Source organism: Musca autumnalis, unplaced genomic scaffold (genome assembly GCF_047663935.1).
Source record: "Musca autumnalis isolate F117 unplaced genomic scaffold, ASM4766393v1 scaffold_1, whole genome shotgun sequence".
In the NCBI taxonomy this organism is placed as follows: domain Eukaryota; kingdom Metazoa; phylum Arthropoda; class Insecta; order Diptera; family Muscidae; genus Musca; species Musca autumnalis.
Window position 1 is genome coordinate 300,229,025 of NW_027411644.1, and position 25,609 is coordinate 300,254,633.

Below are 25,609 nucleotides of genomic sequence, written 5' to 3' on the forward strand. Positions count from 1 at the left end.
GCTTCTTGCAATGCCTGTTTGGTTATGCTTATGCCACTTTCAGAACAATCAGGTATCGCTGAACTGGTAAATATGGGCGCACTCGCTTCTATTGTTTTCTTTCGTTTGGTCGGGTGAATGGTATTGACACCAGCAGGTTTGCCGCTTGAATAACCAACGCGGCCTTTGCTCTCAATTTGCAGTTTGTAGAGTTTCTCGTCTTCTTTGCACATCCACTCGCCCTTTACATTAGTGATGTCAAACAGTTCCCACATTGGATCAAAGTTTCGTTTTCTTCTGCAGCGCTCGTAGTCTTTCAGAAGAGTTCTTAGTTTTGCCTGAATGGCTTGGTCCGATATGTGCGGGAAGTTTAATATTTTACTCCATAGAACCTTAAGCTCTACAGCAATTAGAGCGATCCTCTCTGTCCGCCCTTTTGCTATGGACTGAAGAAATTTGATGTGACCAATAACGTGTATCTTCAGGGGCATGCGACTCCGTTCAATCAGTGCTGTTTCCACAATTGCCACTATGCCTTTTCCTAATGGCGCTTGAAACTGGACTAGATTCTTTGTCCAGGTTTCTTTGTTCTTCTCCGCGTTGGAAGCACTCTTCTTGAATAACATGTTATAATTCACTTTTCACTTCACTTTCGCTATTCACTTTTTATATTTATTCTTTTCGGGGTTTTCGATACTTGTTCAATGACACAAAACGATCAATGAACACCTATTTATACAAGAATTTTTCAATATTTTTCTGACATGTACTTTTAAATGGGCTTATGTATGGTGACATTATACACGATTCAGCACACGTGCGTTGTAAAATTTTAAAAATTTCCAAAAAACGATATGTACAATGCTTGCGATAAAGCGCGTGTGATGTGCTTGCAAGTCAAGCTGTCGATCGATCTCATTACCAAAACCCTTATTTATTTACTCAATAAAAACCATTTGACTTCTAGTCATACAAATTACAAAACGAAAATACTGCATTTTTATTTCTCCCCTTTTTTCCTTTTTATTTATATTGACGTAAACATTTGGTCCTTCGAGCCGTAGCGACGCAGCCTATTGAAAAATCGGGTTCAACGATTTAACCATCATGGGGAATGTTTCTATTGATAATTCTATTGACCACAATCTCTTTGTGGCAGAGGAAACAAAAACTTCTGTGACATGTATGGATATGGACACAACAATGGGTGGTCTTTGAAATTTTGTGTGCGAGGTAACCGAAGAAGCCGACCGATATGGACGATCTACGTACTTTAATTTAAGTTAGAGAGAAATATTACGATGCGCAAAAAGGTTATTGATGATTCGGTTGGCAGCAGTCTCTGTGTGGGACAGAAATCCGAAGCCTCTGTCTGGTACAGGAGACCGAAGTCTCTGTGTGCGATAGGAAACAAACACTTCTATGACTCTTGTACATGGCCACAACAATGGGTGGTCTTTGAAATTGTTTGTGGGACGTACCAAGAAAGCGGGCCGATATAGACTATCTTTGAACTTGATTTAAGTTATACAGAAATATTACGATAGGCATATTGTGGATCAGACACTTCTTTCAATAGTTATACTGCCGATTTTTTGTCACTATAGATTTTTTTTCGAAATTTTTAGCCCATTATATTAGGAAGAATAGATTTGCCCACAAAAAATATTATATCGGTGCAAACAGGGCCACAAGGAGTACCATGTGGTGGATAAGATGGTTCTCACGGTAACACCCGATCAAATACTGCAACGAGAGAATGCCATTGTATTGCTGCACTGGAAGAATCTTTGTCTCCTCATATGGATTGTCCACCGAAGACATGAAGAGGCAAACTGTTGTAGTTCTTAATGCGGCATTCTAACAGGTTTAAATATTTTTCCATCGGATTGCACTTATATAGGCGCACCACATTGGCGCCGCATAACTAACCGACCTATCGTGCTATATGTGGTCAACAAGATGTTTTTAACTGCCGGCTAGGACTTGAAAACTTTTTCCTACATTTCAGCTTGTCGCAGATTGCTGTAGGATGACGTAAACGCAATGTCGAATGTGTCCCATAGAATTGTAGGTTCAGTCAAATAGAAGTCCTCAAACGGCGTGGAGTGTTTGACAGTATCAAAAGCTTTTGATAAGTCAAGCGCCACCATCACTGTTCTGTCACACGGCTTGATCTGGTTGATTCGTTGTTGCTGTTGTTGTAACAGTGTTTGTTATTATGTTTGTATGTTCGTTCTTCTGTTCAATCTGGCTCTGGGTCTATCTCCAGTTCCAGAAAAGTGGCTGCTTCGATGGGATGTAACCACAGATCCACTGGAGTTAGATGAGTAGGTTTGGCTGGGCAGTTGAAAAGGTGTTTTGTGTTGTGCGGGCCCATGCCACATTCTGGGCAGATGTTTTGCACGGCGCGGTCGATTTCCGCCCAATAAGAATTTAGGCTACTGCAATATCCCGAGCGTAGTTGAACGAAAACCACTCTAGTTTGTCGTGGCAGCTGACGCTCCTCAGCTGCAATAGATGAGGGATGTATTTCGAGGACTTTATTCACACTATAATTGCTTAAGGCCTTGGCAACTGCATCCGTGTGAATACTATTTAAACCTGCTTGATATGCTTGTTGATCTAGGGGTTCTCTCCTGTATCGTTAGACCTCTCCCTCTATGTAGAGCATGGATATCCTTCCTGATCTGCTTGAATGTGTCGGGCCTATCCACAAGATGGTGATTGGGATGGCTCACACGGTAACATCCAAGCAGGTACTGCAACGAAAACATCTCATTGTGTTGCTTTACTGGAAGAATCTTTGCCTCTTCATGTAGATGGTCCACTGAAGATTTGAGGAGGCACACTGTTGCTGTTCTCAGGGCGGCATTCTGGCAAGTTTGAATCTTTTTCCAATTCGTATCACATAATCTCGGGGACCATACTGGCGCCGCATTGCTTACCACAGACCGACCTATCGCGTTATATCTCCAATCCCAGTGCTGCCGGCTAGGGACTTGAGGACCTTGTTCCTACTTTCCAGTTTGTCGCAGATAGCTCAGGCGTGCGCGCACGACGTGAAAGTAGTGACCCCTAAAATGTTGGGGCAGTTTGTGGTCGGATTTCTGCTACCGTCGACCACGACATTCAATTCTGTTCCAAACTGCGCTGTCCATGTGGTGAACAGAGTGGCTGTTGATTTTGTGGCGAATGGAAAAAGGTGGTAAGATCGGTTAAATAGTTGTTCAGTCTCTCACAGATGTCATCAGGATAGGTACCCGACGCCTGGATCGTGCAATCATGCGCATACGTTACGATCTCGATGCCGTCGGGAGGGGGCGGAATACAGTAGAGGTAGAGGTTAAACAGTTCCGGAGATATCGCCCCACCTTGAGGAACTCCCTGTTCCACTCTACGGGGTTTGGAATTCTTGTACCTGAATTCCACGTACGACTGGCGTCCACACATATAGTTGACTATCAACCGTTTCAAGCTTGGCCGGAGAGTCGTCTGCTCAATGTCCTCAAACAGCGCGGAGTGCCGCCTGACTGTATCAAAGGCTTTTGATAAGTCCAGCGCCACCGTCACTGTTCTATCACACGGAGGTCTCTGGTTGAGTCATTGACAAATATATGTGGTGTTGGCGTGCAGCGCTGTTGTCGTGCTGTGCTGCTTACGGAATCCATGCTGATGATCGGCAACTTGATAGCTATTTCTGATACTGGCCTCAAGTGTCTTTGCTACGGGCGACAAAAGCGAAATAGGTTCCGTAGTGGGACCACCCTGCCCATTTTCCAGACTTCGGGAACAACGAGGGTGGCTAGCTACAAGTTGAAGACTTTGGTGAGATACTCGACTCCCGGCTCATCTAGATGCTTTAGCATTACCATGGAGATTCCATCAGGGCCCAACGCTTTGGATGATTTAGCGTTCCTGATAGCATTCGCAACATCATTCATTGTAAACTATGGTGGTTCATCCTCGGCAGAAAGAGATCTGATGCGACGTAATACTCTTCGCCCTGTCACTCTCGGGGTGCTCGACAAACTGTGGATTGAAATAACTTGCACACATCTTCGGGTCAGTCAACGTAACGTCGTCAAACGTGACTGAGGTCCTATCTTCCATCCTTTCAGGGTTCGAGAGTGACTTAACCGTTTCCCACAATTCACTTATACCGGATCAAATGTTGCAACTCTTCAGATGATTTAACCACTTGTTCCGCTTATGCTCGCCGTCCAGCCTGTTAACTTCCAGTGTCAGCTCCCTGACTCTGGGGTCATTGGGGTTGGTTCGACGAAGCTCATCTGCTAATCCCGTCGAATGTGCGGTGTTCAGAGGTGATGAAATCGGGTGGTCTGCTGATGGAGACAATTATGGGGAAATGGTCTGATCCAGGGGAAATGACGGATTGCCAGATGACGTCATTTGTCAGACCAGGTGACACGATGGTTATGTCTGGCGAACTGTAACACGCTCCTCTAATTCTGGTAGGGGCGTCCTCATTGACCGTGCAAAACGTAGAGCTGTCAATCTGCTCAGCCATCGCTATACCTCTCTGGTCGAGGGCCGAATGCCACATTTCATGATGCGCATTAAAGTCGCCCAGGACCAGACGATTATGACCTTCCAAAAGCGGGCTAATGTTAGGCACGTAATCTGAGATACAGCTATTTCTCGGCGGGATGTATACGTTCAGCAACTCTATCTCGGCAGTTCCACACCTGAAGCTAAAGTTGTTGTTGAGCTCGGTTTCTTGCACCGCAGCGACCTTGATATTCCTCCGACTCATGAAATCTACTATTTCCTCGATCTTACCTCGGAGTCCATTGCAATTAAATTGCAAAAAGGATGCATTTTCCGGGATTGGGACAACAACGGCTGATGTTAAAGGCTGCATGTGCGGTTGTTGTCGAGGGGACTGCGGGGGAGTCTCATAATCAGACGACGAGGGAGTTTCGTAATCCGATGACGACATTCTGGGGCCTGTATTCACACAGCATGCAGCAACATAGTCCCTGTCGTAGTCCTTCACTTGGACAAGTCCAGAGCAACCCCTTAGATGCACCCACTCCTGACATCTATTGCATCTCACCGAAGGTTGGATGTGGGTGAAGATTCGGATGTGACAAAATGAGCACAGATATATTGGTCCTGGATTTTCCTCCGTCGAGGCACGGACCAAAAGAATTCGGAACAGGCATTCCGGGATATGCTGCTCCCAACACAGAAAAACGAAACAAATACAAACATATGTACACTGAGGTGGCAGCCGCTGGCCGGAACAATGATGTTGTGTAGTTCCGGGTCAATCCGGTACAAAGGACCCGCTGCCGTGGGATTGATTTCTGCGAACCCCCAAAACTTGTTATCACAATTACTAGTCACTTTTCATAAATTAATACAAACAATTATTTTCTTGGTTCAAAAACATTACCTTGAAAAACAGAAACTAAATTTATATGTAAACTTTCTTTTACAGATGGGATCCCGACAATTTACGTTTCTCCGATAAAAGTCAAAAGGCTATCGATTTGTTGCGTGTAAAATGTTTAAAATTGCGATGCATGGTATTGAGGTATGTAACGTTACGCCTTTTTTCAATTCTGAAGAAATTTTTTACTAAAATTGTAATATTTATATTTCAGTGATGGCCGCTATTATGAAACTGTTAAGGCAAACTTTGAACGTGCCGATCGTGTGACAGTGGTGCGCACCACAACATGTTGCCGTGTATCACCGTATCACTTGTTAAGTAATTATAATGATTTGATTTTCAATTGAATCCCAAAGCAGCGAAAACGCCTTGGAGACAGATGAAGAAGAAGACAAAAAGTGGAGAGATGAGCGATTTTTATCCTTTAAATAAAATTTAACACCAATTTGTAAAAAAAGAGAAATTGTTGTTGATAAACCAAAGAAAAGAATTAGTTAAATTAAAAGTATACAATTTTATTTGTTTTTAAAAATAATTTAATATTTCTGTTGTTTTATTTTTTCATATAGGTATCTTTATCCTTGTCCAATGTACAATGTTTTATTAATTATAGGGTAATTTATGGATGTGTGTTTTTTTGTTCTTTTGCTGTATATTTGTGGCTTTGTTTTAAAAATTATGCATTTTTGAGTTATTAATTGAGTAATAGTATTTATATTTATTTCCATTATATAAAATTAACCTAGAATATTTTTAACTCTGGATTTAAACTTATGTTGTGGTTATTAATTCGCATACATTTCTAATGTTTATGTTCTGCATCAGATTTCATCATAATCAGACTTCACATTAGGTGTTAATATCTTTACTATATTCACGTCGAAATGGATTTTTCGATATAACAAAAGCTTCGATTAGAATGATAATAGTTTTTGAACAGTGGCATTAAGAAAGGATACATAGATAGATATCTAAATTCATTAACTTTTATTATATTATGCATTTAAAACAACTGCATTATTACAATGTTATTTAAATGGGAATTTTTTAAATTTTAATTTTAAGTGGATAATAAAGTAATCCAAAGATTGAAAACATAATTTGAAATAATTACAGTTTCAAAATTCTAATAGAAAATTGAAGACAAATAGAAAACTTAGCTGCGCTCAGTTCAAAAAATCCTACCCTACACTACAGAATTAATAAAATCTAAATGTAAATTATCCTAAGACATGAGAAATATTTACAAAAGATATTGATATAATTTTTATAGAGGATAACTGCAGGCAATCATACTAATAAAGTAATGCTGCGAGAATTATGTGGGAGTAGTCAGGTGTGGAACTGTCGAGGTAGAGATAAATGCCGCAGATTAAAATTTGTACTCCACCTTACAGGCCCAACAGTGTTTTCAACTTTTATTGGAATTTTTTCATTCAAAATTTTGGGTTTAAATTTTACCGATTTTTGTCGGTTACTCAAAAAATTAGTTAGAGAATCGCACTACTGGTCATTACCAAGGGCCGAATGCCACAACTAATGATGTGCATTAAAGTTCTCTAAGACCAGTCGGTTATGAGCTTCCAATAGCAGTCTAATTGGAAACTCCAATAGCGGTCTAATTGGAAGCTCATAACCGACTGGTCTTAGAGAACTTTAATGCACCGACAAAAATCAGTAAAATTAAAACGCAAAATTTTGAATGAAAAATTCAAATAAAAGTTGACAACACTGTTGCTATGCAATCCCACGGCAGCGGGTTCTTACGTACCGGATTGACTCGAAACCAAAAGTGTTTCGGCCAGCGGCTGCCAACCCAGCATTATATGCTGCTACAACAACAACAATACTGTTGCTATCGGCAGAATTTTCGACTACTTTTTATTGGTCGCTAACTTACCGAATAATATCGTTAATTACCGAAATTATTAGCATTTTAATGTTACCCATTTTTGGCGATAACTCAAAAAGTGATTTAGAGAATCGCACTACAGAGAGGTATAATGCTGGCTGAGCAGATTGATAGCTCTACGTTTTGCTCGGTCAATGAGGACGCCCCTACCAGAATTAGAGGAGACTGTCACAGTTCGCCAGATATAACCATCGTGTCATCTGGTCTGAGAAATGACGTTACATGACAACCCGTCATTTCCCTTGGATCGGACCATCTCCCCATAATTGTCTCCATTAGCAGACCACCCGATTTCATCACATCTGAACGGCACATTCGTCAATCGCAGGAAAGCTGATTGGCCCGGTTTTAGAAAGTTCACCAATCACCGCTTTAGAGAACTGCCCAATCCTTCTGATGTTCGGGTAGCGGAAAGGACGTTCCGAGACATCATTACTGACTGCTACAACCGCTCGCCATATACCTGCTAACTAACGGCTTCCGGCTATGCTGGGTACAAGGACACCGCGACTATCTGGGTAATGAAAGAGCAGATGAATTAGCTAGACGAGGATCGCAGTCTACAGATCTAGCTATCGCTGACTCTATCAAACCACCCATTTGTAATTTCTTCCAAAAAATTGAAGCGTTCTCTGACGAAAGAGCCAGTGAATTGTGGCATAATCCTAGGTGCATTGTGGCAAGATCCATATGACCGTCTCTGTCAGTCAAAAGAACGAACTCTCTGTTGAACCTGAGTAAAGCTGAAGTTAGAGTAACGACGGGAGTCATTACTGGACACTGCTATATCTGGGCCCTTACCATCAAATGGGATGAGGATGTTACTGACTACTGCAGACTCTGTGAGGATGAGGAGGAGTTAGAGACGATCGAGCACACCCTGTGTCGTTGTCCAGCCCTGGCTCGTAGACGGCATAGGTAGTAGGTGTTCACTTTCCACCGTATCTAACTTTCTACTTAACTGTGGAACCTGCTGTGATCTACAACATCATCAAAAATCTGAAGTGGCTGAGACAGCGCACCGTGAACGCGTAAATTATGTTTCAAATATTAAAAATAAAACTTTTTTCCTTCTCTAAAACTATTCCTCCCCTCTTAAACTTTCTTGTAATTTATTCGTTCTTTACTTTTTTAACAACTTCCTCTTTTTATTTCTTCCCCCTATCCTCTCTTTTCCATCTCCTCTTTTCTTTGCATTTTTTCTCTTTTTTCTACTGGATGATCACAATGGACCGGAAGGTCTCCGAGTGGCGCAGTCACAAGTTAGTGGCTGCACATCCACTAACCTAACCTATACCTGCTGGTCGAATACCCGAAGTAAGACCAAACTTCGTAGCAGAGGCGACGGGATTAGCAAATGAGGGTGATGAGCTTCGTCGAGCCAACCCCAATGACCCCAGAGTCAGGAAGCTCACACTGGAAGTTAACAGGTTGGTCGGCGAGCATAAGGGGAACAAGTGGTTAAATCATCTGAAGAGTTACAACATTGAAGTCGAATTGGTAAATTATGGGCAACGATTAGGTCACTCTCGAACGCTTTAAAAAGGAAAATAGGACCTTAATCACGTTTGGCGCGATTACGCTGACGGATCCGAGGAGTTAAGCAAGTTTTTTTAATCGACAATTTGTCGAGCACACCGGGAGTGGAAGGCTAAGAGAAAAGTACTATGTCGCATTAGATGTCTTTCTGCCGAGGAGGAACCACCACAATTCACAATGGATGATGTTGCGAATGCCATCAGGAACGCTAAGTCAACGAAAGCGTTGGACCCTGATGGAATTGCCATGGTAATGCTAAAACAGCTAGATGAGCCGAGAATCTCACCAAAATTCTCAACCAGTCGCTAGCCACCCACACCTTCTCGAAGTCTGGGAAAAGGGCAGGCTGCTGAAGCCAAGCAAGGATGCAGCAAATGTGATTTTTACAGACAGATTTCGCTTTTCTTGCCCGTAGCAAAGACTCTTGAGGCTTTACTCCTCCCCAGCATCAGAAATAATTATCTAGTGGCCGATCATCAGCATTGTTACCGTAAGCAGCACAGCACTACAACAGCGCTGCACACCATCTCCACACATATTTATTTATTTATTTTTCTATTTATTTATTTACTTTGCAATTGAAGCCAGTTTACAATTCTATGGCCAATTTAAATATAATTACAAAGAATCCACATGAATATCATAGCTACTCGAAAATATAATTAAGTAATTACATATATTTTAATAACCTCCAAACAATAGTATGCTAAGTCGACATAGCATGTTTTCAAGTTCTTTACATTTTTACATTTTACGTCCTTTAACTTAAATTCTGTCAAATTTTGGTAATGATCGGTCAATCCGAACAGAAGTTATAAACAAATGTTTACTCAGAATAGTAGTGAAGGTCAAAGAAAACTGTAAACTTTGAGAGCTTCTCCTGCAAAACTGACTTTTCAGACTTAGCATACTATTATTTGGAGGTGTCGATATACATTAATGATTTTAAAGAATTAAATTCAAATTTGTTTAAAATAACTAGCACAACATTATTTCATAACTACTCGGCTATATAGCCTACTTATAGAAAGGAAGTATTATTTATAATGTCTGAATAATTTTAATAAGTAATGTAGTTTTTGTTTGAAACGTCTATCATTACATTATTTCATAGCTACCCGTTTATTGCCTACTCATAGTGGAAAATATTTATAACAATTTTCGCAAAAAAGAAGCACATAATATACATATCTCAGATAGGCTAGCCATTTACACAGATGGCTCGAAAATGGAGGAGGAGGAAAATGGAGCTCAGCATCCGGCATGCATATAAATTGGACAACAACTGTAGTGTCTTCCAGGCGGAGATGTTCGCCATAGTGAAGGCTCTGGATCTGATCGGCAGCGATGAAGTGGACGCAGACAGACAAATAGTTGTCTTTGTCGATAGTCAGGCTGCCCTGAAGGCACTTACGTCATACACAATAAAGTCTGAGATCGTTAGCAAATGTAGACACCAACTTGAGAATATTCAAAATGCAATCGTATTCTGTTGGGCGCCCGGACATTATAATATCGAAGGAAACGAAATCGCTGACGAACTGGCACGTACAGGCTCACAGTCCGATAGCATTCATGCAGAAAGCCTTGTTAAACCGCCGCTGTGTCATTTTATTGGTAAGCTCACGAGCTTCTTCTCCGATAAAGCTGGTAAAATTTGGTCTAATGAACCCAAATGTAGGATAGCGAAACTAATATGGCCAACCATTTCGAGACGTAGAACTTCATCCTTACTCTCACTCAGTAAACCTGAGATCAGAATTGCTACAGGGGTGATCACCGGCCACTGTCGCGTCAGATCCAGAAGCTGTAAGTGGGATGGAACCAATGTCGATTTTTGCAGACTCTGTGAGGATGAGGAGGAGTTGGAGACGATCGAACATCTGCTATGTCGTTGCCCTATGCTTAGAAGCATGAGGCGGAGACTACTGGGTGATTACGAAATCCCTACTCTTACCGGTCTCTCCTCAATAGATCCTGTGATTATTGTCAACTTTACCAGAGCCTGTAAATGGCTATGGGAAAACTATGCGACACAACCGCAAATCTGACTCATTTATTATGAGGTCGAACAATATATATATATTAACAAAATCATTTTCCTTTCTTCCCCTTTCTTATATGTATCAATCTCCCTACTCTATAAACTATTTTCTCCTGCTGGGAATCTTTCGGTTTCCAATCTCTTATATATTTTCAGGATGAACACAATGGACCAAAAGGTCTCCGAGTGAAGCAGCTATGATGAATTGTAGCTGCGCATACTTAAACCTAACCTAACCTAATATACAGATAATCAGTTTAGTCGACGTGACGAGTGGAATATAAGCTAAAAATTAAACATCAATTATTCAATTCAATTTCAGCAAAATGTGAAGAAGCTTTCTTTTATAAGTAGAGTAGGAGTAGCAAATATTTGTCGAGGACTCAACCAGGAGCGGTCGTGTGATAGAACAGTGATGGTGGCGCTTGACTTATAAAAAGCCTTTGATACTGTTAAGCACTCCACGCTGTTCGAGGACATCGAGCAGACAACACTCCGGCCAAGTCTGAAACGTTGGACAATCAACTATACGAGTATGTGTGGTCGCCAGTCGTATGTGGAATTCAGGAACAAGAAATCCAAGCCCCGTAGAGTGAAACAGGGAGGGGTGATATCTCCGGAACTGTTTAACCTCTACCTTTCCTGTATTCCGCCCCCTCCAGACGGCATTGAGATCGTAACGTATGTGGATGATTGCACGATCCTGTCGTCAGGTACCTACCCTGATGACATCTGTGAGAGACTGAACTTCTATTTAACCGATCTTACCACCTTTTTCACGCGAGGAATATGCAGATATCCGCCACTTAATCGACGGCCACTCTGTTCACCACATGGACGGCGCAGTATAGAAGAGAGTTGAATATCAGGGTCGATTGTAACAGAATTCCGACCACAAACTGCCCCAAAATTCTAGGGATCACATTCGACACCACTTTCACGTCGTCCGCGCATGCCACAGCTATCTGCGATAAACTGAAATGTAGGGACAAGGTCCTCAAGTCCCTAGCCGGCAGCACTTGGGGTGCAGATAAAGAAACCTTGTTGACCACGTATAAAGCGATAGGTCGGTCCGTAGTAAGCTATGCGGCGCCAGTTTTGTCCCCGAATTTATGTGACACGCAGTGGGATAAGATTCAAATTTGTCCGAACCCCGCCCTGAGAACAGCAACAGGGTGCCTCCTTAAATCTACAGTGGACCATCTACATGAGGAGGCAAAGATTCTTCCAGTACGACAACATAATGAGATGCTATCGTTGCAGTACTTGCTCGGGTGTTACCGTGAGAACCATCCCAATCACCATCTGCTGCCCACCGATACACCCAGGCATATCAAGAAGGATATTCATGCTATAGAGACGACGGTCCAACAATATAGGAGAGAACCTTTAGATTAACAGGCATATCAGGCAGGTTTGAACAGCATTCACACGGACACAGTGGCTAAGACCATAAGCAATTATTGTGTGAATGCGGTCATCGGAGCACATCCCTCATCTATCGCAGCTGAAGAGCGTCAGCTGCCACGACAAACCAGAGTAGTTTTGGCTCAATTACGCTCAGGATATTGCAGTCGCCTAAATTCCTATTGGGCGGGAATCGATCGCACCGTGCAAGACATCTGCCCAGTATGCGGCATGGGCCCGCACGATACTAAGCACGTATTCAACTGCCCCGCCAAGCCTACTCATCTGAATCCAGTGGATCTGTGATTACATCCCATCGAAGTAGCCAACTCCCTGGAACTGGAGATAGACCCAGAGCCAGATTGAACAGGAGAACGAACATACAAACATAATAAAACACTGTTACAAAAACAACAACCACGTATAACGCGATATGTCTGTGGTAAGCGAATATAAGTGCAACGCCAACCTGTCAGAATGCCGCCGTGAGAAATGCAACAGGGTGCCTCCTCGTGTGTTCAGTGAACTATGTAATGAGGAGACAATGATTATTCCAATACACCAACACATGGCATGTTTTCGGTGCAGAACTTGCTCGAGTGTTACCGTGAGAGTCATCCTAATCACCATTTGATGGATAGGACCCCACCCAGGCATCTCAGGAGGGATCTTCATGATCTAGAGAGGCCCAACATTATAAGAGAGAACCTCTAGATCAACAAAGCCTATCAAGCAGGTTTAAATAGCATTATCACGGATGCAGTCGCTGATGCCATTAACAACTATCCCATCTAACACAGCTGAGGAGCATCAGCTTCCACGACAAACCGGAGTAGTTTTGGCTGCCCAGCATACGGCACAGGCCCGCACGACACACTGAACCTTTTTAACTTCCTTGCCAAGCCTACTCAACTAACTCCGGTAGATTTGTGGTTACATCCCATCGAAGCAGCCACATTGCTAGAATTGGACCCATAGCCAGATTAAGCAGATAACGAACATACAAACATATCAAATATTTCTACAACATGATCTTTCAGGTCACTAAAAAAATATCCATTACAACGAGAAGTACAAGGACTACCTACGTAAACTGACTGTACTTAATCGAAATTGTTTGAACTTTTGTAGTATGCCAATATAATATATCGTCGATATTGATCAACGTTTGGAAGAAATGTTACGATGCACAAAGTTTCAAATACATCGGTTACCCCACCTTTCTAGAGTTATTGTGCATTTCAATAATTTTGATTGGTAATCTTAGACCTTTTTTAAAACTTTCGGGCGACTATCTAAGAAAGTAATAATTTTCATAAGGACGTAACCACCCAAAGGACTGAACTGAAGAAATATTACGTGTACAAAGTTTGGAACAAATATACTCCCTTCGAGAGTTATCGTTCACCACAGCCAGACCGACAGACTAGATTGACTAAAAAATTGTCTGAAACGGATTTGGTCTTAAAATATGCGGGGTCTAAAACATTATTTCGATAACGCACCTTTTTTGTTCCATAAAGGCTGAAGCATAATTCTGAGAATATAAAAAACAACCTCTCGTAAATGAATTTGCAAACGTATAAAACTTAGTATTAGACGAAATAAAAATTCTTTCGTGTGTCAATTTGAGATAAAAATAAGAATAACATTAGCCAATGGATGCTACTTTAGTAAGCAGTTCAAAATCAAATTTACCTCTCACCTAACAAAAATCTCCATCTAGAAGATACTAATAAAATGTGGATCTGAGAAATGGGAACTTGTGATAAGACAGTATACTAGAGGAAAATTCTCTGAGATATTTATGAGTCAATTTGAAGTTTTATATACAAAACATTTACCTTCGCTGACTCCATTTTTATAATATTTTTTGCTCATATTGGCTAGAAGATCAACAATTTTAAAAGTGAATACAGATTTACAAAATAAAATGTCGAATTTTAATCAATCAAACGTGTGGACGTCCTTGGAAACCCTTTTCATGTTATAGCGTTAAATGTCCACAACGAGGAATAACACCTAAAACGCCTCTTTTTCCCTGTACCACAATGTGTATCATAGGTTAATACCTTTCTTTTAAAATAGAAATTATAATCAATAATTTTTAATAATTTTATTTTATATGTATGTATATTTTTATTTTATAAAAAAAAACAATCAAGCAAAGCTTTCCCTTCTTCTTTCTAAAACAAATTATTATCATAAAACTCAACACATTATTATTATTATTATCAAACACATATCTATGCATAATTATATAAACAAAAACATACAGAAAAAAAGACATATTTCGATGAATAGAAAAAATAAACGAAACGAAAATGTGATATAAATTTTTCTGCACAGAAATGGGTTCGTAACTTAATTTAATTAAATTTCTAAAATAAACGTAATGTGGTTGTGTATGTGGTTTGTATGCGTTTTGTGTTTTGTTTTAAATTTCATTTATACATAAGTACACCTAAAGTAGTAGTTGTAATATATAGATTTATTTTTGTTTTTTTTTAGTTACATTAACTTAAAGTTATAGTTAATCCTGTACATCAAAATCGGATGGAAACCGAAAACTATGCGTTGAATTACTTGCTGCCGCTGTGGCGGTGGCAGCAACAGCTGCTGTTCTCGATGTTGTCGGTGCTGTGGTGTTGATTTGTGATGATACATGTGAAGAACCACTGCTACCACTGGCCGTACCAAAATTACTGCTTACCAGGCCAGAGCTTACACTAGCTACACCACTAGCACTAGCCAGGAGGCTGGCTGGTGTTGTTGACGTTGTCGCAGACGACGACGACGTTGATGACGATGTAGTGTTATCAGCATCAGCTGTTGATCGGCTACGAGCATTTTCTATAGCTACATCCTGAAAGTATAAAATAAATGTTAATGACATTGGAACCAATTCTTGTTATATTATCAGCCAGGAATGTGATTTTCCTAAAATCTTAAAATTTAAAATAAACAATAGGAGGTAAAAAAGCGATAAGCTTAGATGGCCTGGAAACTTTAGACTTTTAAGTCCAGCAGCGCTCAAGAAAGAAAACGGTACAGTAAGTTTCAGTAATGAAACAATCTGACCGTACTAATGCAGATCCGTAAAATGTTTCAAGAAAATCAGATCGACACATCTGAACATTTTCGAATTGTTGTTGTAACAGTGTTTTATTTTATGCTTGTATGTTCTTTCTTCTGCCTAATCTTGCTTTGGGTCTATCTCCAGTTCCAGGAATGAGGCTGCTTCGATGGGGGCAACCAGGGCAGTTGAAGTGTTGCAGTGTATCGTGCGGGCCTGTGCCGAATACTGGGCAGATGTTTTTCACAGTGTCATCAATCCTTGCCTACTACTACTCTGGTTTGTTGTGGCAGCTGACGCTTCTCAACTGCGATAGATGGGCGATGTGACCGCATTCAAACTATAGCTGTTCATGACATCTGCAACTGCGTCCGTATCAATGCTATTTAAACTTGATTGATATTCTTGTTAATCTAGAGGTTCTCTCTTGTAAAGTTAGACCTCTCTTTCTAGATCATGAAGATCCCTCTTGACATGCCTGGGGAGGTCATATCCACCATATGGTGTTTAGGATGGCTCTGGCGGTAACATCCGGGCACGTACCGCAACGAAAGCATGCCATTGTGTTGATGTATCTGAAGAATCTTTGTCTCCTCATATAGATGGTCCACTGAAGACAGGAGGAGGCACCCCATCGCAGTTCTCAAGGCGGCATTCTGACAGGTTTGAATATTTTTCCATTCGCGGACCATACTGGCGCCACATATCTAACCACAGTCCGACCTTTCAGCAAGGTCATCAAGGTTTCTTTATCTGCACCCCAGGTGCTGGCGGCTAGGAACTTGAACACCTTGTTCCTACATCTCAGCTTGTGGCAGATAGCTTTGGCATGACGGCGGACGACATGAGCATGCTGTCGAATGTGACCCCTAGAATTTTGCTGTAGTTTGTGTTCGGAATTCTGATGCCATCGACCAATACATTAAACTCTGTTCTCACCCGTCCCCGTCCATGTGGTGAACAGACTGGGTGTAGATTTAGTGGCTGATATTTGGATATTGCTCGAGTGGAAAAAGGTGGTGAAATCAGTCAAATAGGAGTTCAGCCTTTCACAAATGACGTCCGTCCGTCTGGAGGGGTTGGAATACAGAAGAGTTAGAGGTTAAACAGTTCCGGAGATACCACCCCAACTTGGCCAATTCCCTGTTTCACTCTTCGGGGCTTAGACTTCTTATTCCTGAATTCCACGTACGACTGACGTCCACACAAATAATTAATTATTTAACGCTTCAAACTTCAAACAGAGTGGAGTGCTTGACAGTATCAAAGGCCTTTGTTAAGTCAAGAACCACCATAACTGTTTTACCACACGGTTTGCTCTCGTTGAGTTATCGACTAATATGCGTGGACATGGCGTGCAGCGTTGTTGTCGTGCGATGGGGAGGCCTAAAGCCTCAAAGGTCTTTGCTACTGACGACAAAAGCGAAATCGGTCTGTACGATTCACCTTTTCTGGCATCCTTGCCCGGCTTCAGTAGTGGCACCACCCTGTCCATTTTCCAGACTTCGGGAAAGATGTAGGTGGCTAGCAACAGGTTGAGAGCTTTGGCGAAATGAGCTGTTTCAGCATTACTATGGAGATTCCAGCAGGATCCAACGCTTTCGATGATTAACGTTCCTGATAACATCAACAGCAACATCCTGATTATATTCTGCTGGTGGAGACAGTTATGGGGAGATGGTCTGATCCAAGAGAAACGACGGGTTGCCAGGTGACACGATGGTTATGTCTGGCGACCTGTGACAATCTCCGCTAATTCTGGTCATCATTGACCGTCCAAAACGTAAAGCTGTCAATCTGCACAACCAGCACTGTCCCCCTCTGGTCGTTTCCGAGGACCGAATGCCACAACTCATGAGCATTAAAATAAATCCCCCAAGGCCAGACGGTTATAATCTTCCAAAAGCGGGCTAAAGTTAGGTCTATAATCTGAAGTACAGCTCCAAGTGACAGTACACTTGACAAGTGAATTAATCTGCCAGACCAGATAACACGATTGGTATTTCTAGCGAACTATGGGACTGTCATCCAATTGTGATAGGGGCGTCCTCATTGACCGTGCAGAACATAGAGCTATCAATCTGCTCAGCCAGCGCTATACCTTTCTGGTCATTACATAGGACCATGTTGTGCATTAAAGTCCCCTAAGACCAATCGGATTTGAAATTGCAAATGCGGACTAGTGTTGAGCCTATAACCTGGAGTAAAACAATTTGTCGTATGAACCCTACGTTAAGAAACTCTACCTCGGCATTTCCACTCTTGACTTTTCATGTACGGGTCATTAGAGTCAGGCTTAAGCGAGGTAGGTTTGTATTGGACAGACTGTTGCAACAGAAAGCTAGTTCCCACCATCCACTTCTAGCGCGATCTTTCCTCAGTCCGTTGTAACCATCACAACGCTAAAATCTGCAGTTGTTGAGCTTGGTTTCCTGCACCGCCGTGATCACGGTGTTAGGTGTTTCTTGTGCGGTTTCTGTTGGGGGAACATCAGCGAAGGCGCGTATTCTGGCGAAGATGGCGACTATCTTGCACTGTTCCTTTACGTGCAAAAATCTTCAAGTTTTAGCACTTTTTATTCGAAAAGCGTTCCCTTACTTGGGTGCCACCATAGTGCAATGGTATGCACACCCGCCTTGCACACTAAAGGTCGTGGGTTCGATTCCCCGGCCAGGCAACATCAAAAATTTCAACGGTGGCAAAATACACCTCAGTAATGTTGGCGACATTTCCGGAGTATTTCAGCCATGTAAAACTTCTCAACAAGTGGTGTCTTAGGACACGCCGTTCGGACAATCGACAGTAGGTCCCTTATCATTGAGCTAATATGAATCGGGGTGCACTCATTGGTATGCGAGAAGTCTCCCTTGTCCCGTATGGGATGTTTGTGGAACAATTATATATATGTTCCCTTACTTCAGATACCATACAATTCATATGAGAGCAGTTCACAACTTTTGCCACTTTCAAAAGTAAAGAAACAGACCTTTTGATGTAGTATTCACGCGGCAATCCAGAGCAACACCCACTCCCAACGTCTATTGCATCTCACCAAAGATTGAGTGTGTTAGATGAAGATGTAACAAACTGATCACTTCCTTATTGGTCCTGGGGTTTCCTCCGTTCTGTTACGAGTCCAAAGAATCTGAAAAATGCATCCAGGGATATGTGGCTCCCAGCACAGGATTTTCCTTAGTATTTATTCGCACTATCACCATAGATGCATATGGGAAGATGGCATGAGATCACCCTTTCCGATTACCAATAACCCAAATACTTTACATATTCCCAGGCCAGGGTGGCAATAATACCCCTCAGCGTAATGTTGGCAACATTTCCTGAGTATTTCAGCCACGTAAAATTTCTCGGCGACAAGAAGTATCATGTCGCTAATATGAATCGGAGTGCACTCATTGAAATATCTCCCTTCGGGAATGTTTGTGGATTGTAATTGATTTTCTCTCCACTAAAATCGTTCATGAAACCCTTGTAGGGACTACAAAAAATACAGGGTCCATGTTTCTATTTCAATCAGCAGGTCTTTGTTTTACGACAATTCTCTTGTCTTTGAGATTTTGATAAATTGGTTAACCCTAAAATTTACCTCATGCCGCACATTCATGGAATTACACCATAACCAAAGCAAAAAAAACGTACCTCTCTATTACGATTTACTAATGGAGCATCCATATCCTGTTGATGTGGCACACTGTTGTCTGTATCATCCGTTCTATCGGTGTACATCATGATTTCGTGGCACAATGGACATCTATCTTGAACATACAGCCATTTGCGCAGACATACTCCATGGAAATAGTGGCGGCAGCGTGTAATTTTAGCAGAATGCATTTCCTAAAAGAAAACAAAATTTCAAATTTTTTATTGGTTTGTACCGCATTTATATGTATATCTTCCCCCTCTTACCTGATAACATATAGCACAGACATCATCGAAAGCCTGCAGTTGAGCGGGTGTCGCCTCTGGCAACGTAGATATTTTATGTACAGCTGATCGTCTCTTCATAAACACTGACCAACCGGCACGAGCCTCACACCAAATGTTGAAGTAAGCATGTATGCACATCATAATCGCACGTATGGCGCCGCCTGTAGCATTTTGTGCTATCAAGTTATATTATACGGTACCAATCAACCAAATAAAAAAAATTTACATGCACACGCAATTTTTTGTATTTTTTTGGAAAGGAGGATAAATTTTGTTTGATTTTATGTTGTTTGTTGGTTTGAGAGAGAGACAGGAGGGAATTGAGATTGCAAAATGTATAGCATTTTGAGACATGTGGATGGAGAGTAATGACAATGAATGAATGATGATTGGACAATGATGGGATTTATGGATTATGGAATGGATGGGATAAGATGTTGGATAAGTGTTTTTGTAGCCTATAAACTTGCAACAGTTAAAGTTAATGAGAATTATTTGCTGCTAACATTCAAGAACACAAATAAATGTTTTATGAAGAACAGCACTTATGAATATTTTGAGCACTAAGCAAAGCAAGCAAATTCAAATATTGTTGCACTCTTTCGGCAAACTTAGTCGCAGCACTCTTCCCGTGTGGTTCTAAGCCATTATATTCCACTCCTGGCACGCAACAGTCAAATAAAGAACGCTATATGTCTGTACCCAACTTTTCGATTTTTATTAATTTGTATTTATTTGCTTCGTAATTGAAGCTAAATTGTAATATTGTGGGCATTTAGCGAAAGAACACAACGCTTCATTACTTCTAAAATCTGATAAATTCTTGTTTATGGAAAGAAAAACTTTATCTTCCATTCTATTCATGGAAATTAATTCAATTTTTTTCCAAACATACATAGAATGGGATATTGAAATAGTGATAAATGTCCATATAAACTAAATAATTTTTGGTAGCACACACTTTTCATACAGTCCCATAGCGGACAGTACGTATACCGATAATAATCGAAGACATTAACAATGCTTTCCACGCAACTGAGAAGTTATTCTCAAGTGTAACCCACCTCACCATATCACGTTAAATGCTGGAGAATTCTAAGACGAGCGTAAGAGGAAGTGTTTAGGTATTTCAATTTTAAATAAAAGTGTATTAACGAAATGAGAAATATAGGACGTATTTGGGGGGTTATAAATTTCGTTGATCAAACAAACTTGAAATTTTGATAAAATTTTGGGTTACCAATTTGAAATTTTAGACTTTCATTTCCGATCGGTTTTTTTTTGCATTTTCGAATATACAAGAAATTTGCGATGACATGAAAATTTAATAATAAAAACACAACAACCAAAAAATATGAAACAAAAAGTGGACTATACACACACCCAAACTTATAAAGCAATGAAAACAAAAAGCACAAATGATACTAAATAATAAACAAACAAGCATTGAACAGACTTACCCGATTCGAAGACCAATATCCAGGCACCGTTAAAGAATAGCAAAATACCAAAACAAAATTCAACAGAATTACCAAAAGCACGGACATAATACAAATAGTCATCCAGTTTCTCCCAGAATGATGAACGGCATGCATCCAAAAGGAACAGAGTATAGGTAGCCAAGGAAACGAGGACCTGTAACATTAGAAAAAATGGATTTGATTACAATTAAATAGATCACATTTTACTTTGTATAATATATATTTTATTTTTTAATATTTTATATTTAATATTTTATACTTTATGTTTTATATTTTATATATAATATTTTTACTTTATTTAGAATTAATATATAATATTTTTATACAAAAATGTTAAAAAGATTATATTACAATTGATGAATAAATGAAAATGAAATGAAAAGTTCAATGGTCTGCTAAAATATAATTTGAATTACACTGTGTGTCATTTTTTCAGTCATGTTTTATTAATCATATTCTGACACCGCAGCGTGATAGAAGACCAAAAAATAGAAGACAAGTGTCTCGCCGTTTTTCCCTATCTCATCAACTTTCGCGGTTATAGACCTCAAAAGGTTCGAGGCTTTGATGTAAAAAGAGGTAATTTTTAAGACTATATCTTCCAAACCGTTAGGAGTTTTGAATTTATCTCAGAGGCAAAGTTGCAGATCTTGTCTTAAGGAACAAAAATTGTGAACACATATAATCCATCAAACTTCATCTCCAAGGTCAAAATCGCCAAGGTCAAATATCTTTTAAAAGATTTTCTCGGGTTTTGGTCTGCAGCTACCAAACCGATCAAATTTGAAGCAAACAACCAACTACAAAAATGTACCTCAGATCCCAATAAACATATTTCTAGAACATGCGATCTCTGTATAGACGGTTCTTAAAGGTCCAAATAACAAAGCAAATGGGATTTTAATACTGTTTTCTCTGGGTCTGGTCCACAGATACTAAACCGTTCAATATTCAAGGTCAAAATAACAAAGCAAATGGGATTTTTATCCTGTTTTCTCTGGATCTGATCCACAGATACAAAACTGTTCAATATTCAAGAAAACAACCAACTGCAATAATGTAGCAAAGACATTAATGAACAACTATTTGGAACATGCCAAATGTCTATGTACGGTTCTTAAAGGTGAAAATAGCAAAATACTTTTGAAAATATTCAATTTTTACACTTTTATCTCCAATTCTGGTCCAAAGATACCCAACCGCCCAAAAATTGAGGATACCGTCAATTACAAAAATGTACCTACGATTTCAATAAACAACTTTCTAGAACATATGAAGATTCTAGGACGATTCTTGAAGCTCATAATTCGATTATTTAGATCATTCTTACCTGTTCAGGTCCGTAAATACTAAACCTTTCAAATTTACTTGAGTTTTTAACAGTTTGTTATTCCCAAATCTGAGCAGGGGGAATGTTAAAAATAAAAAATAATTTAATTGTTCTTGAATTTAAGCCCTGAGAATCATTCCTAGAATCCTCACATGTTCTGGAAAGTTGTTTACTGAAATCTTAGGTACACTTTTGTAGTTGACGGTATCTCTAATCTTTGGGCGGTTGGGTATCTTTGGACCAGAATCGGAGAAAACAGTGTAAAAATTGAATATTTTCAAATGTCTTTTGCTATTTTCACCTTTAAGAACCGTTCATAGACATTTCGCATGGTCCAGAAAGTTGTTCATTGATGTCTTTGCTACATTATTGCAGTTGCTTGTTTTCTTGAATATTGAACAGTTCAGTATCTGTGGATCAGATCCAGAGAAAACAGGATAAAAATCCCATTTGCTTTGTTATTTTGACTTTTAAGAACCGTCTATACAGAGTTCATATGTTCTAGAAAGATGTTTATTGGGATTTGAGGTACATTTTTGTAGTTGGTTGTTTGTTTCAAATTTGATCGGTTTAAAAGCTGCAGACCAAAACCCGAGAAAAATTTTAAAATAAATTTGACCTTTGCGATTTTCACCTTGAAGATGGGGTTGAATAGATTTCATGTGTTCACAATTTTTGTTGCTTAAAACAAGATCAAAAACTTTGTCTCTGAGATAAATTCAAAATTCCTAACGGTTTGGAAGATATAGTCATGAAAAATGACCCCTTTTTACATCAAAGCCTCTATCACGCTGCGGTATCAGAGTATGGTTAATAATTTTCGTGTTGCACAGTGTTATATCTAATTAAAGATTAAAGTTCAAAAATGTTGCGGAGGAGGTACTTAAAGGAATGGATCGACATAGTACATTATGAAAGTGGATCTTATTTCGGGAGTCATATCTTGTCCACGGATAATATAATATCGCTTTAAATAGGACCACAACGAACAGCATCGGTATACATTTTCCAAAGATCTTCGAACAGATCCTAAACTGCACTTAGACACAAATATTGAGCTTTTGTGGGGAGGTACCCTAAGGAGAAAACCATTATGGGCCATTTTAGAAGTTAAACTAAATTTGGGCAAAATATTAGGAGATCCAAAGTTAGGACCAAATTGGTTGCACCGTTCAAAAAATATCGTGCATACCATTTTAGTGAAATTTTTGAAATATGGGGGGATATCTGAAGTTGTAGACCGGTATTGCCCATCTTCGAACTGAAACTAAGTTTGGACAAAATATGACGAAGGCCAAATTTTGAATCAATCGGTCAGTTAGAGAGTTATCATGCTCTCCATATGATGCCATAGGGGATTTTTACACCTATCGCGCTGTTTTCTCAATGAATATGGACTTGCCCCCAACAGTCGGGAAATTCAGTCTCCACAGTGAAACATCTGACAATGGTATGAGGCTGATAGACTTTGCAGCTGCAAGAAACATGGTAGTTAGCAGTACCAGATTTAAGCATCTCGATATTCATAAGGGCACCTGGCTGTCGCCAGATCAAAGAACAAGAAATCAAATTGATCACGTTATGATAGATGGAAGACATGCATCAAGCGTGTTGGATGTACGATCGTTCCGAGGTGCAAACATAGACTCGGACCATTACCTTGTTACAGCAAAGGTACGTACCAGCTTAAACGTAGCAAACAAAGTGCGAACAGACACAACAAGAAAGTTGGACATCGGTAAGCTGCATTCACAACAGATAGCCACAGCATATTCCACTCAACTGTCCCAACTGCTTAATCAAAGCACTCCTCGTCCCGATAACATATTAGGACAATGGCAAAACATTGCCCACTCCATGCAAACAGCCACAAAATCAGTACTTGGATACCAGAGACCTTCACCAATGAATCCATGGTATGACCAGGACTGTCGTGCTGCTACCGAAGAGAAAAATGCGGCATATAGGGCTACTTTACAATCAGTGGCAACGCGTAGCGCACGAGAGAGGTATCGGGAGAAAAGGAGAGAGGAGAAACGTCTTTTCCGCAGGAAAAAGAGAGAGATCACGGTGCTCTTGAAACAATTTTAAATGGAAGGTGCTTACACCTCGGAAGTTTTTGCGGATTCTGAAACTACAACGTTCATAGATGAGAACAATCAAAAAACAAAAAAAAATCGCACAGTTCTCATCTGACGGTTGATGAGCGAACATCGTTTGATCGCTAACAGCTGATTTATTTCGAGAGCACGTGTGTACTGTTGTCATTAAAAAAACAAATAATTTCTTGATTTAGATATATTTCTGTGTGGAATTTTTTCAATTGACTGAGTTCTTGAAAAAAAAAAAAAATAATTATGAACGGGGTGTACCCCCCGAATTACAACAGGTACGCGGTACTTGATCCGGATCGAGATAAACGAAAAACACCACATGTCCATAAGAGATCTCGTTTAGAAGCAAGTGATTTTGTGCCGCTGCCAACAAAAAAACCTAACTATGACGATGTGCCAAGATTTCTAATTGCCTCAGCTGCAAGTACAGATGCTTCAAAAGAGGTTAAACCATTAGCATCATACAACGTATTCCAGATTGGACGAGGTATTAAGCACATTTCTCACGAATACTCTGAAGTATCAGAACTTAGAAGCGGAGATCTACTCATCAAAGCCAACAACCTGAGAGCCTTTAACAAATTCCTCGGTGCTAAATATATTGATGTAGTTCCTGTCAAAATAGTTTCACACCCAACTTTGAACTCTTCACAAGGATTAATTTTCTGTGATAAAATTAAATCAATATCGGAAGAAGAAATACTCAAAGATCTCACCGAATTTGATGTAATAGGTGTTCGAAAATTTATGAAGTTAGAAGGAAACACGTTGGTAGCCACAGGTGGAGCAGTAATAACCTTTAATTTAATACATCCACCAAGCTTCATCGACATCGGCTGGCGTACTATACCAGTTCGAGAGTACATACCTAACCCACTAAAGTGCAAAACATGCCAAAAGTTAGGTCACACAAAAAATCATTGCAAAGGTACGGAAGTTTGTAAGGAATGTGGCCTGCCACCACCACACAACACATGTAACCGCAAGTTCTGCGTAAACTGTAATGTAGAGACTCATACTTCGTTCGACAATACTTGCCCAACGTTTATAACCCACAAATCTGTAAATAAAATAAAAATTAAACAAAGATGCACAGCTCGGGAGGCTTGGAGAATTTTCCGAAGTGACCCGGAAAGTCACCTTATGAAACCACCCGCCAAAAAACAACTTTACTCTAAAGTTGCAAGCAATGACAACGTTAATCAAAATAGTACCACTTCTGGAACAGAAACAAATTCACCACAGCCTAATACAATCACCAATCAAAACTCTGACAATCCATCATCATCATGCACCTTGCCAACCACAAAATCATGTGCCACGACTTCGACAAAGCAAAACACAGAACCAGCATCATCAA

At 40.1% G+C, this 25,609-nt stretch overlaps 2 protein-coding genes across 6 annotated transcripts in view; one reads left to right on the top strand and one right to left on the bottom strand.

Moving 5' to 3' along the window:
- The window catches only part of FipoQ (F-box/LRR-repeat protein FipoQ), a 34,995-nt gene extending 29,062 nt beyond the window's left edge, over positions 1-5,933 (top strand). For all 4 annotated transcript variants that reach the window (XM_073961975.1, XM_073961976.1, XM_073961977.1 and 1 more), the window contains 2 exons: positions 5,447-5,542; positions 5,613-5,933. In XM_073961975.1, coding sequence (XP_073818076.1) covers positions 5,447-5,542; positions 5,613-5,748 — 232 coding nt within the window. In that variant the 3' untranslated portion in view covers positions 5,749-5,933. The remainder of the gene's footprint in view (positions 1-5,446; positions 5,543-5,612) is intronic.
- Positions 5,934-14,417: 8,484 nt separating this feature from the next.
- Positions 14,418-25,609, bottom strand: part of Trc8 (TRC8 ring finger protein) — a 35,886-nt gene continuing 24,694 nt past the window's right edge. Inside the window, exons 4-7 of one of the 2 annotated variants that reach the window (XM_073961972.1) lie at positions 20,785-20,959; positions 19,304-19,500; positions 19,037-19,231; positions 14,418-15,169 (exon numbers count right to left, since the gene is read on the bottom strand). In XM_073961972.1, the coding sequence (XP_073818073.1) occupies positions 14,837-15,169; positions 19,037-19,231; positions 19,304-19,500; positions 20,785-20,959 (900 nt within the window). In that variant the 3' untranslated portion in view covers positions 14,418-14,836. The remainder of the gene's footprint in view (positions 15,170-19,036; positions 19,232-19,303; positions 19,501-20,784; positions 20,960-25,609) is intronic. The other variant, XM_073961973.1, reaches the window with a different exon arrangement.